This window comes from Medicago truncatula, chromosome 8, assembly GCF_003473485.1.
Source record: "Medicago truncatula cultivar Jemalong A17 chromosome 8, MtrunA17r5.0-ANR, whole genome shotgun sequence".
Taxonomy (NCBI): domain Eukaryota; kingdom Viridiplantae; phylum Streptophyta; class Magnoliopsida; order Fabales; family Fabaceae; genus Medicago; species Medicago truncatula.
This window is the reverse complement of record NC_053049.1, coordinates 35,082,444-35,096,021: the sequence shown is the minus strand read 5'-3', so window position 1 is coordinate 35,096,021 and position 13,578 is coordinate 35,082,444. Positions and strand designations below refer to the sequence as shown.

General features: G+C 32.9%; 2 protein-coding genes and 1 non-coding gene across 4 annotated transcripts; all 3 read left to right on the top strand.

Annotated features, from left to right (window-relative positions):
• The first annotated feature begins 113 nt into the window (after positions 1 to 113).
• On the top strand, positions 114 to 4,565 carry LOC11405182 (thioredoxin domain-containing protein PLP3B). The gene is made up of 9 exons (XM_024773218.2): positions 114 to 282; positions 368 to 457; positions 779 to 853; positions 3,133 to 3,180; positions 3,289 to 3,431; positions 3,541 to 3,613; positions 3,757 to 3,818; positions 3,973 to 4,070; positions 4,154 to 4,565. Exons 2-9 carry the CDS (start codon positions 374 to 376, stop codon positions 4,264 to 4,266), a joined length of 696 nt encoding a protein of 231 aa, XP_024628986.1. The 5' UTR covers positions 114 to 282; positions 368 to 373; the 3' UTR covers positions 4,267 to 4,565.
• A 1,859-nt stretch (positions 4,566 to 6,424) lies between these two features.
• LOC11413708 (phosphatidylinositol/phosphatidylcholine transfer protein SFH12) lies at positions 6,425 to 12,017 on the top strand. Of its 2 annotated transcripts, none has more exons than XM_024772481.2 (15): positions 6,425 to 6,512; positions 7,077 to 7,205; positions 7,292 to 7,505; positions 8,258 to 8,357; positions 8,463 to 8,729; positions 8,952 to 9,029; positions 9,157 to 9,258; positions 9,351 to 9,400; positions 9,511 to 9,610; positions 9,869 to 9,940; positions 10,045 to 10,107; positions 10,401 to 10,503; positions 10,635 to 11,029; positions 11,482 to 11,559; positions 11,669 to 12,017. In XM_024772481.2, exons 2-15 carry the CDS (start codon positions 7,175 to 7,177, stop codon positions 11,681 to 11,683), a joined length of 1,668 nt encoding a protein of 555 aa, XP_024628249.1. In that variant the 5' UTR covers positions 6,425 to 6,512; positions 7,077 to 7,174; the 3' UTR covers positions 11,684 to 12,017. The 2 variants fall into 2 exon arrangements, with proteins under 2 accessions (XP_024628249.1, XP_003629395.1); XM_003629347.3 differs by having other exon boundaries at positions 6,497 to 6,553.
• Positions 12,018 to 13,467: 1,450 nt separating this feature from the next.
• TRNAH-GUG (transfer RNA histidin (anticodon GUG)) lies at positions 13,468 to 13,539 on the top strand. The gene has a single exon. It is a non-coding gene; the product is annotated as a tRNA-His (tRNA).
• Positions 13,540 to 13,578: the final 39 nt, after the last annotated feature.

Sequence of the window (13,578 nt, the reverse complement as noted above, 5' to 3'; positions counted from 1 at the left end):
TCGGTTCAAAAGATAACTTCAAAACATTGTTTTTCACAATTAAGAGCATATGAGGGGTGAAAATAGCAACAATCTAAGATATACACACACGAAAATTGAGCTCTAAACGGCCCAGCCCATTTCCATTCCATTCCTCCCTCCTTCACAAATCTCTGCAACTTCAAATTCCATCCATCACCAACAACAATAAAGCTTCAATCTTTGAACAAATTTTTGCCTCCTGAGCTTAGCACTCGCATTCAAATTTCATTTTCACCTTCTTCATCCAGATCTCATAAAACGGTGCCAACAAAATCTAATTTTTCATCTTAATTATTTCAAAGCCCCGATTTTGATTTTGATTTTGATTTTGATTCATTTTCTGCAGATAAAGATGAATCCAGACGCTGTAAAGTCCACTCTCACCAATCTAGCATTTGGTAACGTAATTGCAGCAGCTGCTCGTAATTATCAAAAAGTAAATTTTTCATTCCGAGCTTCACAAATTCATACCTTTTCATAATTGGGTCAAATTTTCCTTGTTTATTATTTTATGTAGCAAAAATATTGTCTTTACATGATTTTTTATTCACTTTGTATCATATTCATTTACTAAATATTATATTTATTATCATCAATGCTATTGTTCCACGAAAAGCACTAGTGAAATTTGAACAAACCAATAGTGATCCGTGATTGACAACATTGATTGGAAGTCATTAGCACTGTATGTTTAACTAACTCATGAATTTTGGTACTGTTTATGATATGATTAACACCTGTTATATGATCTATGTAGGAATTGCTTAGTGAAGAGAAGGCAGCACAATCGAGTTCTATAAACGAGGAGGTTGACCTTGATGATTTGATGGATGTATGTTTCGTAAACTTCTCAATCTCATCATATGTGTATGTGTGCTAGTATTTTGGACCTATGTATTTTCATGAGCTACAGATATGATTGTTAACAAAAAGGTGAAAATTTTGTGATTTAATCATTTCTGATGTCTTTTATTTATCGTGTAATGTATATGTGCACGAAGAAATCAAGAGACGTCTAAATACAGACTATGATAGAGGAAGGTACTTAGGACCTTTATATATGCAAGTGTCTATTGGTTGACTGAAAATTCTAGAAGGTCTGATTGGTATGAATGAAGTTTGATATGTTTTCTTTGCAAGGAAATTCAAATACTTTTGGTTTTTCATAAGTCCTTCTTCAGAAGACCACGTTTCTTAGAATTTGTTTGCTGCCACCTATTAACTGCTGAATTTAAAATTTAATTCCAATTAGGCCACAAACTAATGCTTCCACCTATAACTTATATAGGTCATGGTTGCAAACTTATTTCCACATTAATTGTGTCATATTCTGTCAATAGCCCATTTGCTTTATTTTGTTTTGCTACATTTGTAGTTTGCAGCATGTACACTTCCATGGTTGCAAACTTATGTTCATCCTTCGGGGAGCAGTAGGCTAGCAGCAGTGGCATTTTGTTCAAGTTAGCGATGCATATAGTAATAATATGGATTTGATAACTTCAATTGCACTGGTCCTCCTTGTTTCTTGTTGGGAAATTCTTATTTATTTGTTTATTCTTATCTTAACTTATGGATAGAAACAAATATTAGATGGGTCAGCATGTAAGGGTAGATGGGTCACTCACTGAAAGAGATGAATGCTTCATTTTTTTCATAAGGTCCCATGTCTAGTTGATTAATGGTAGAAAAAATGTTAAATCTGATATAGATAAAAATACGAAGATTTGTGAATGGTTTAATAGATGCATAGCAATAATTAAATGAGAGATAGAAACTCATTTCATCACCAGCCACTCTAGTCGATGAGTTGCACTAGTTTCTGTCGATACATATGTCTCTTTTTGTGACCTATTACCCTTTCATATTCTCTCAGCTCCAACACTAGTTAGGACTCCCATAACATTTTCCCAAAATTGTACATCAGATCAAGGAACAACCATAGTAAAGGGTATAAAAGACCAAGGAAATTCACTAAAATTCAGTGTCAAAATCACCACATAATGTTTGACAGAGGGACAAATTTGTAGACAAATCCAAGCACAGAACCATAATCCATTAGAATCACCTTAATTGCAAACAGAAAGTTTAACTTGCAAATGTGGTGGGTAAACCTGTAACTACACCCATTAGCAGAAACAGACAAAAATTGAAAGGTATCAAACACACCCTTCACGTAAATGTGTTTAAAACTTGTGAATGAGTGTCTTTTTCATGGAAGCATGGATCCCACGTCCCTGTCAAACACTTCTCAATCTCAATAATAATCTAATGAACAGAAACGTCCCAATAATGGAGCACTGAAATATTAGAGAACAACCTCATTATCTATGAGCTTCAACTCCATACAAAAGGGCATGGTTTTATATAACAAAGTGCCAAAAAGATGAAGTGAGAATAAACAAAAATAAATGTGAAGGATTGGATTATTGTCTATTTGACTATAGTCCTGTGTGAGACTTTCGTAGCAAGCTTGGCCTTTCTGCAAGAGATCTGTGTATTGCCTTTCTGTAGACAAAACAGGCCTGAAGAAATGCAGCAAATTGCTGAAAATTGGAAGGATCCATATGTCAATGTGTATTTCTACATAGATGTAGGTTTTGAATTCACCATTGCAGAAAGATTTGGGAGAAGGGGCTAGTCTGGATAGCCGGTGTGCTTGTAGACAGAGGTGTATGTGGCTTTGAATTATTGTCCATTGTGTGTGGTTTTAAAAATGTTATTTCACCGTTCTGGTAATCGTGGGGAGAAGAGCTTATACATAGCAACATGGATATCTATTTTGTTTTATTTTCAACTGGGCCTTCTTTTGATAAAAAAAAAAAAAACTTACGGCTCTTAAAATGCCAGCTACTCACCTTTTGTAAAGGCCCAGATAGCGCCAAAGCCTGTTGTGTGTGTGTTATTTTATGGAAAAGGTTTGGCAGTTGTAGAAGTGTGTTGTGAAAGCTAGTGAGAGGGAGCTTGACACTTGTAACCGTTAACCCAAGAATCCCTTATATATTGTATTTATTATAGATATAGATATAGACACATATAGAATTATTATAGGTATAAATATGAATATAGATGCCTATTATTCTGATTAAGGTTTATGTACAATTGTGATTTCAGGATCCCGAATTGGAAAAATTGCATGCGGACAGGATTGCGGCTTTTAAGGTAGTGACCTCCATACATACAAGGATGCATCATGATATTCACCTTTTCTTTTTTACCCCTTTTATTTATAGAATACCTCGTTATTCATGATTATATTATTTTTTATAGAAAGAAGCAGAGAAACGGGAGGCGTGGAAGAAGAAAGGTCATGGTGAATTTAGGGAGGTAACTGAAGGGGATTTCTTGGGTGAAGTCACTGGAAGTGAAAAAGTGATCTGCCATTTCTATCATAAGGAATTCTACCGATGCAAGTATGCCTTTTTACTATTGTTCATTGAATCTAACATCTGACTCCATCTCTTGATATCTGAGGTAACAATTTCATGTGCACCTTTTTGTTGTATCAACAAATGCTTTCAGGATAATGGATAAGCACTTAAAGTCCCTTTCAACAAAGCATATTGATACGAAGTTCATCAGGCTTGATGCAGAGGTCAGCATGAACAACAGATATATTATTATTTAGTGTTTTCTCCGAGTTGAGTCAATGCAACTGTATCATTTCCATATTATTTTAATGCAAATACTTGTCTTGGTAATTCAGTAAAAATGTTGACTATTGAAAATGAAATGCAGAATGCCCCGTTCTTTGTTGCAAAATTGGCAATCAAGACTTTGCCTTGTGTCATACTGTTCAGGTGAGGACTAAAATCTTTTACTTCTTGAACTTTTCAGTTGATTAAGTGCTTTCTCTGTTAAGTCTAGAAAACAGGTGAGTGCATTTTAGAATCCTAAGGACAATATTTAATCTTCATACTGCACCCCTTCTAAATAAAAATGATAACTTTTCAGACAAGGAGTTGCAGTAGATAGATTGGTAGGGTTTCAAGATCTTGGAGCAAAAGATGATTTTTCCACAAGAGCATTGGAGGTTCTGCTGATAAAGAAAGGTACTGTTTCTGTGTGTCCTCAATTCCTTTTCATTTGTTAGATTGTTAGCTTCTGGAAAGTTTTTTGAACTGTCATTTGACAGGTATTATTGCTGAGAAAAAAGACGTGGATGAAGAAGATCAAGAATACGATGAAAGTAAACGTAGATCCGTTAGATCTTCGGCGGCTGCTGATTCTGATTCTGATTCTGATTAAAATGAATCATCCGGCGGCATCATGAAAGAAATAGAGTGGAGTTTGTTTTGTCCAATATCCTCTTGGATTTCTGGCTTGTATAATCGCTGTTACATTTTCTTGTTTGCTTATAACTTATAAGGGCTTTTTAATGTATTACATTCCTAGGTTTACTATAAAAATGTATTGCATTTCCTAGGTAGAGTGTAACACCACTTCTGTATGAACCTGTTTATGCACCAACTCCCACCCAAAAGGTTGTCAAATGTTGGAGCTTCATTTGTAACGAAGGAGGCTTTTTTTTTTCTTCCTTTCAAAAATTGATGATCTATTCAACTATAAGTAAATTTTGCAACTCAATTTTTTAAATTTATCAAATCTAGTAAGATGTGGAAAATTCAGTCTTTCAAGTCTGTTAAAAACTGGAGAAGTCATGAGTAAGTTCATGCAATGAGCTCAGTAAGTTTTGAAAACTTATAATTGAGTGTACGTATATTTTAGCCAATTTACAATGACAAACAAATATGGATAAGTATGCAGCAGATAAAAATGCAAATTCAAAACAAAGTGATTCTTACTTACTCAATTCATTCCACAATTGTTCATTATTTTGCACATGAAGGGAAAACTATAAAGAGAATACAATCAAATTAATTATATAAAATATTGAAGTATTTACTATTTACCATTATCATAACTACAAACTGAGATATATTGAATTAAGAGAAATATGAGTAAGAATAATTAGAAAAAAATTATATTACATTGAAAATTAAAAGTCACATTCGTTTTAAAACAATTTTTTTCAATTCAAATGTGTCAACTGTTGTAGGATATTGAAATATTGTTCTTATACTCTCCATCTCTTATTAAATGTCTTTAAAGATAATGCATATGCTTTATGAAAATGATTATTTATATCAAACTTTCAATGGAAATATATTAGGACTAAAAATAAATGTCCTCATTGCAGCCTACTGGTTGGTTTTGTTTGAGTTCAACCCCAAATTTTTATCATTCCCCAACCCATGTGCACGTGTAGTAGTCACTAAACCATATATGTAAAAGTAAAAATAATAGGAATAAAATATTTTTTAATCTCATGTATAATTAAGTTGTTATTAGTTATGCACTGTTTTTTATCCAAGTCTTCTATTCTCTTCAATCTTATTTATAAACAAATATAAATATAATCCGATAGAACAGAGTCTTATTCTCTCTGATCTTATTTATAAACAAAAAATAACTATAGTAATTCAGTAGTCTCAAGTATCAGAAAAAGTCATCAAATCTAACATTATTAAATGTCCTTGTTCTAAAATTATCCTCATTAACTCTCCTATTTATTTCTAAGATGAATTCATAGTCCCAACCTAAATGTAATGTGGTGATCATTGAACTAGTAAATAAATAATTTAGTAATTAAAACTTAGCTTTTTTACAAAATCAAGACTATTAAAATGATAAAGATATTTCTTTTGTATAAGGACAATATTTTCAAGAAAGCTCTTTATAGTTTTAATTAAAAATGACCCAAAGAAATCTATTTGGTCTGATTGCATTCTCTTTATAGTTTTTCAAGAAATCTCTCTAAGACTTGGACAAAGAAGTTTCTCTATAAAAAGAATACAATAAGGATAAAGTGATTTCTTTGTATAAGGAAAAATATCCGATTTCACGTTTGTTAAGAATGAAATATGATTTTTTTCTTGATATCATGTTAAAAAGAAAATACATTTATTAACCTACCCTTAAAAAAAAATCTCCTTCACACAAAATAATTTCAAATCAATTTATGAGTATTTTTGGAACAATGTTTATAATTGAGTCTTAGGTAGAAACTATTAGGACCTTGATAGGATGCAAAAGCTCTCTTCAACATTCAACATTGCTAGCTAGATTCTCTAGTTAAGCTGAAAAGAATTTGTTGTGTAAGTCTAGACATTTAGTTAAAACTTCTAGAATAGAATTTATATGAAACAAATATTTTGAAAGGTGCGTGGAAACTGGTAAGACATCATAATATGAATGGAATAACCTTAAACTTCGTAACTAACATGCATGTCTGTCATTGTGACTAAATCTTCTAGAATTAGCAAAAAATGTCTGAATGAATGAATTAACATAACATCTATGTTATGACTTGGTCATTGATGTCGTGGAAGCCTCACTGTCTTCAAAACAAATGACACTATTTTCAGAATTGCATTCTCTTCTTATAACTTGTCTCTTTTTCTCTTTCCACCGTCCTCTTCTCTTTTCTAGAGGTGCCATCTCTTCTTTCTTCCTTCCTTTTTGCACTTACATTGTAATTCCCAGTTTCATCTTATTTTCACCTTTTGATTCATGTTATGTTATGTCCCTATTTCTTATTTTAATTTCACAATTGTTTGTTTATATTACAAAACATCATTTTTTTTTTTAATATATCATTCTCTTAGATAAGTATTTGTTCTTTAATATTCTTAAATCAATGTTAACGTTATCAATATATCAATTCTTTTAAAATGGATCCTATAGTCACAATTGTAATTTAAAACCTTGTTATGAAACGAAGGTTTTAAATCAATGTTGTGATCATTGATATTGTGAAGAATTGCAGTCAAATATCGCAATTGAGTTGCGATATTTGATATTGTAGAGTATTGCAGTCAAATGCGGCTGATAAGTCTAATGTCAAGACAAAGATTGCGGTGGCGAATCTTTATTTAAAACCTTGTTTATAATTCTCATATGTGTTTGTATGGTTTTAATATGGATTGATTGTTGTTATTATTGATGTTGCATGGTGTTTGACTGAATGTGAATTGTTGGGGTTGCATTGCATGCAGGGCATTTGGGAGAGCATTGTTTCTCTCTGCAGTTGTAGGATGAGACGTTAATTCTCCTGAATACGAAGCAGAAGCGACAACTAAAAAGACTAAACACAATGTCTATGTCTGATATTCAATCTCCCAAAGGTTTCATCTCAATCCATATCTCTTTCTCAAAAAACATGCCTCTTACAAAATCTTTATATTGTATTCATTGTTTGAATATATTGCAGCTGTTGACAAGATTGACCGTGTTGGATCTTTGAAAAAGATACTGAGGGATTCCCTCACAAGGAGGAGTAGGCGTAGCAGTAGTAAGGTTATGTCAGTTGAAATCGAGGATATTCGCGACGCTGATGATTTGAAAGCCGTTGATGAATTCCGTCAGGCTCTTATATTGGATGAATTGCTTCCTGAGAAGCATGATGACTATCATATGCTGCTCAGGTCATTTCACTTTTTTTTTCTTGCTCTCTTGAAACTGGTTAACTGTTAATCATACCAATGTGCTACTGAATATTTGTTAATAAGTTGAAAATGGTAGAGATTATTCATCTGTAAGAAATGCCAGCTAAATATTTTCCCTAACATTTTTTGTACCGCATGTGTTTGAGTGTCTCATCAAATAAGGTCAGACGCTATTTAAGATGTGTTTGGTTAAACAGCTTATTAATTAAGCATTTGTTAGTAAGTTGTCCTAGGGAGATTATGTAAGGGCTTATCTATAAGCTAACTTAAAGGATATTGAAATAGGCTCAAAACATGTGATATCATGAGTTATTTTTATTAAGTATACATAAACACTGATGTAGATGTTTGGTTTAATCCTCAAAGATGTAGTCTAACCGTATGAAATGGGACGCTGAAAGCGAATTGAGGAGAACCAAGGGTTCGATCACCGCGGTTAACAGATTCTCCCTCCCCCTAACAAACTAACCGCTGGCATTTTCTCGTGACAACAAATTAAAATAGATATTTGTGTAAGGAAATGAGACTAAATATGTTCTTTCAACCTTCCTTAATAAGGAGTAAGGCCACATATTTTAAAGAAACCTATGTAGATATTGCTCAATAATACAGAGAATGTTAAGAAAGGGAAGCATTTTGTGCATGAGTAATAAGGATAACTAAGTAAACCTCCTTGTTCAAAAGAAAATCTATAAGAATATTCGGATATGTCTATGCTTTTTTCTGAACAGATTCCTTAGGGCAAGGAAATTTGAAATTGAGAAATCAAAGCAAATGTGGTCAGACATGCTTCAGTGGAGGAAAGAGTTTGGAACTGATACCGTTGTTGAGGTATATATATTTCACAAATAATGTTTTCCACAAGACTTTAGGGGATTCAATCACCAGATTTTTTTTTACATATATCTTTACTTATTTTTGCGCCTTTTATTCTAGGATTTTGAATTCGAGGAACTTGAGGAAGTGGTGCAATATTATCCTCATGGAAATCATGGAGTAGATAAAGAAGGAAGACCAATCTACATTGAGAGGTTGGGACAAGTTGATGCCACAAAGTTGCTGCAAGTCACAACAATGGATCGATATGTCAAATACCATGTCAAGGAATTTGAGAGAACATTTGATCTCAAGTTTCCAGCCTGTACCATTGCTGCAAAGAAACACATAGATCAAAGCACCACCATTTTGGATGTGCAAGGAGTGGTACGCGATATGAAATTGATTATTTCTATAAGCCAAGCAGCAGTGTTGTTAAATAGCGGCTATAGCAGCGCTATAGCATAGCAGGATTTGAACAAATTGCTACAGTTCTGCGTTATGCTATTTAGTACAAAGTATTGTCAAATAGTTACTATAGCGGTGCTATAGCAATTTCATGTAGTGGAATTTGAACAAACTCCTTAAAATATTGTTCTAATTTTACAGGGGCTTAAGAACTTCAACAAACAAGCCAGAGATCTTATCACACGCCTTCAGAAGATTGATGGTGACAATTATCCTGAAGTATGTATTTGATCTAATTCGTTAATTCAGATTTCGAGAATTTTTTTTGTTGAATTTTTTTTATGCAAATAAATATTGTGGATTACTACTGAGTTGTAATATCATCAAATTGGTTGATTCACTGCAGACCTTGAATCGCATGTTCATCATCAATGCAGGTTCTGGATTCAGAATGTTGTGGAACACTGTTAAATCTTTCCTTGACCCAAAGACCACCGCAAAAATCCATGTGAGAAGATACATAGATCATATCTTAATAAGTTTTGCTTGTATTTCAAGAAATGAAATTTTGTTTATCTAATTGAACTTATAATTCATCAGGTTCTTGGCAACAAGTACCAAAGCAAGTTGCTTGAAATAATTGATGCAAGGTGAATATAATTTATAACATCAAAGTACTTGATTTCCTTCATTTCATAACTATTTTCAATTATTTTCCTATTGCACACAACTTTCATGTTCATTTGTTTTGCTTTGCCAGTGAATTGCCAGAGTTTTTAGGAGGTACTTGTACCTGCGCTGATCAAGGAGGCTGCATGCGTTCTGATAAGGGTCCATGGAAGGATCCAGAAATAATTAGGGTGAGCTTGCAAACCATCTTTTTATTTTGCGATGGTTGATAATTGTGTTATGGGTCTTGTTAACAAGTGCCCTTAGGGTACTTGTTAAAGATCCAAAAATAGAAACAATTGATAACTTTCATGTAAATAAAGTTGTTTTTTAATGTTTCAATGTGTTGAATACACGAATTCCAAGATAAAATTTCTACTTTAAACTTCTTATCAAGTGCCCTAAGGGCACTTGTTAACATTTCCCGTGTGTTATATATGAACTTGCAGATGGTTCAGAATGGCGAACACAAAACCTCAAGGAAAATTGAGGCTCCTATCGTTGAAGAGAAAACTCCTGAGGTGTGACATCTTATTTTGAGCTCTGTTCAAACATTTGGCCTTTTATCTGTTTTTTTAATACTTTTCACTTCTCAAAATCAATTTCTTATTTTCTGTATGTGTAGGAAAGCCAGGCTTCCAAAATGGAGGCAGTTTTCACTGCACAATTGTCTACTGTCTATGCCAAGGTATATTAGTATATACTCCGTAACAAAACATAAGAAAAAAGTAATAAATGTATTTGGTCTAAATTTAGACAAATACATGTACTTGTTGTAATGAGTCAAATATTATTCCAATAAAAACTATAATATGTTACCATCAAGTATGATATTGTGTGGAATTTCTTTTGATAGTTTTGTTTAATGTGGCCGTTGAATCATAAAGAAGACAACGCATTTTGGATGTTTCATTTTTATATACCCTTCCCTTGTATGTATTTCTTAGCTTACTAGTACAAAATTGTGGATAAACATAACAGGCCCCTTCTTCAAAAGCATGCAACTATGAGGATTTGGTCCCTATGGCTGATAAAACTGCTTGGCAGATGGTGGAAAAAACTAAGTCATTTGCAGTACCAAAAGGTACATATATGTAATATGCATGTCTTTCTTTGTTAGTTAACTCTATTTTACAATATACTCGTATCTAATATTTTGAACATTACTTCGTTTTGTGAACTGAACTGTATGTGTTTTTGCGATCCGTTTGACAGCTGAAGTAGAAGCTTTGACGGTGCCTGATTCATGCAAGATTCACGAAAAAGTGAACTCACAGATTTTCACCGGCATGATGGCCTTTGTGATGGGACTCATAACCATGGTGAGAATGACACGAAACATGCCGAAGAGGCTCACTGATGCCAACTTCTACTCAAATTCTGTTTACTCTGGTGGTGACTTTAAAACTGAAGACTCTAATGACCAATTGACCAACCCTACCATTTCGGCTCAAGAGTTTATGACTGTTATGAAGCGCATGGCTGAGTTGGAAGATAAAATGGGCAACATGAACACAACCACTTGCATGCCACCTGAGAAGGAAGAAATGCTTAATGCTGCTATAAGTCGCGCTGATGCTCTTGAGCAAGAACTTATGGCAACCAAGAAGGTAATTAACCAACCATTAATTCTAATATGATTTTTAAGATCCTTTATCTCTTATTGCTCATTGGTTTAAGTTGATGTTACGGTCGCTCTAATATTGAATCTTAGATATTGCAAAAATGTGGTTAATGTGATCTCAATATTAGTCGCGATACAGTTGCAAAGACTTCAAAATTCTTTAAAAGCACTTGTTTACACTTGGTAAACTATATCGGCCATTAATTTGACATCGGACAAATCAAATTACACAATAACAAAATCAACTTTAAACGATCTCAATCATTAATTTGAGATCAGATAGTCATATTAAATTTTTGGCGTAGTAAATACACCAAATCCAAATTTAAAACTATGATTCACTAAACTATACAGATCTTTTTACGATATCATGAAAATAATGTTCAAATATGAAGTATCTGTTTGTTAGTATATATAATAATGTTTGGCCTTTGATAGGCTTTGGAGGATTCACTTGCCAAGCAAGAGGAGCTTTCGGCTTACATTAATGAGAAAAAGAAAAAGAAGAAGAAGTTGGTACGTATACTATGCATACTCATATTAATTACTCCATAAATTTTGACTTAGCTTAATTATATTGTTTATTTGTTTTTGTTTGATATATTTTGTTTTTTTTATAATGCAGTTTCAATGGGCATGAGCTCTGAATAACATTGGGGATTAAATTATACTTTCACCTTTCCAAAGACATCCCAAAATACCCTCCCTCATATGTATTATAATGTTCGAAATATTCGAACTCATTCATTAATAATAGATGTACCAGAAATTGAATTTCATCGTGAAGTACTATAGTCTAGGGTAGGACTTGCTCTCTTTGTATATAAAAAGCTTGATGCACATTGTATGCAAAAGCCAGTTCTATTTTGGACATACGGTACACGAATGAATATTCTATAGCATCAAAGTAGATAGATAGCATTTTTTTTATTTTATGGATTGTTAAAATTTATTCTAATGTGTTTATTCTTTAAGATTTTATGCATTATTTATTAATTTATTTATTAATCGTTTGATTCATAATAAATGTGATTGAACTGGTTAAATCATGATTCAAAGGTCTCGTTTCGACCTTAACTTATTTAACAAAAATGCAACGTTACTGGAAATTGAGTGTAACTAATTCAGGTCTCATGCCACAATTATTTTACTACTGTATTTGCTTATAGGGAAGAAAATAAGTTGAAATGTTTCAACATATAGTTGGTAAAAATGGTAAAACAAAAAAATCTTTCCATTTTGACTCATCATCTGAAGATCTGCAGATCAAAAAGTTTTTCTGACTTAATTTCTGGTTAGCTAAAGCATATACTGCTAACAAAATGTAAAGGGTGCTGATCTCTTAGCACAACTATGAATAATGATGCGTAAGAAAGAGGCACAAGACACAAGCCCAGTGCTCTTCTCTGTTGTGTTTTTGAAACATTTTAAAAGTTACAAGTCTCACATGTATAATGGTTTATGGTTTTGTCAATTTTAAGTCTTTTAATCTTCTATGAAACTTGTAACTTTTGAACTCCTTTAAAATGTTTTAAAAATTATGTACAAGGACTTAAAAAGCTCATAAAATCATTCTTAAAAAAAAAAAAATGAGGCCTCTACCAAAAACTAAACTTTCTTGCATAATGGGACTAAACCTCCCTGAAAAACGGATAGTTAACGTGATGAATCAATGTTCAAATACAGCCTTGAGATGTACCCATATTTAGTGTTTGAAACACAGAATATAATGAGTTTCGATTGGAGGAACCTATGAAAAAAGTTTTTAATTTTTGTGTTTTACTATCTCAACACACTTATAAAGTGTCTATTTTAGATTCAATTTAGACCTAGAAATATATGAACCACAACCTTGATAGTGCCCTTTCTTCGCATCAACTTGATCTATGAAATTTTCAAGCAAAATGTTAACAAGTGTCCAAGAGCATTGGAAATTGAAAAGTTTAACTTAATTAGTGCATTGAAAATTGAAAAGTTTAATAATTTTAAAAAATAATACTAAATTTATAATGTTTAAAGAGTGTCCGGGAGCACTCGTTAACAAGACTCGATTTTCAACCTCTGTCATATTAACAAAGGGATCATGAATTTGGATATAACGCAGTTACTGTGTGCATGTAGTAGTTGTTTTGCACCATTCGATCTGAAGTGAACGGTCAAGATCTAATATTATGTAAAATTATTGAAATTCGTGATGTGAATTTGGGACCGTCGGATCATGGATTGATGGGCAAGATGAATAAGTGAGGTGTCCGAGATTCAAATCTTAACCTCGAATTATATTGTTGATGTCTTTATCAACTGAGTTAAGCTCACACGATGAAAGATGTATACTTTAATCTTCATAAAGAAATGTAAAGGGCAAATCTTATGTCGTACCCAGTAACAATTAACAATTAACAATACACCAAAGCGAACACCAATGTGGCTGTAGTTTAGTGGTAAGAATTCCACGTTGTGGCCGTGGAGACCTGGGCTCGAATCCCAGCAGCCACACACATCTTTTTTTTTCCCACCACATTTTTAACTTCAACG

Bases quoted from the DNA above. Each gene is read 5' to 3' on its own strand.
- LOC11405182 (XM_024773218.2), top strand. From the start codon at position 374: ATGAATCCAGACGCTGTAAAGTCCACTCTCACCAATCTAGCATTTGGT. The intron at 458-778 runs GTAAATTTTTCA...TGATCTATGTAG, and splicing joins CTGCTCGTAATTATCAAAAA to GAATTGCTTAGTGAAGAGAA. The intron at 4,071-4,153 runs GTACTGTTTCTG...GTCATTTGACAG, and splicing joins GGTTCTGCTGATAAAGAAAG to GTATTATTGCTGAGAAAAAA.
- LOC11413708 (XM_024772481.2), top strand. From the start codon at position 7,175: ATGTCTATGTCTGATATTCAATCTCCCAAAG. The intron at 9,030-9,156 runs GTATGTATTTGA...GATTCACTGCAG, and splicing joins ATGGTGACAATTATCCTGAA to ACCTTGAATCGCATGTTCAT. The intron at 10,108-10,400 runs GTATATTAGTAT...TAAACATAACAG, and splicing joins TGTCTACTGTCTATGCCAAG to GCCCCTTCTTCAAAAGCATG.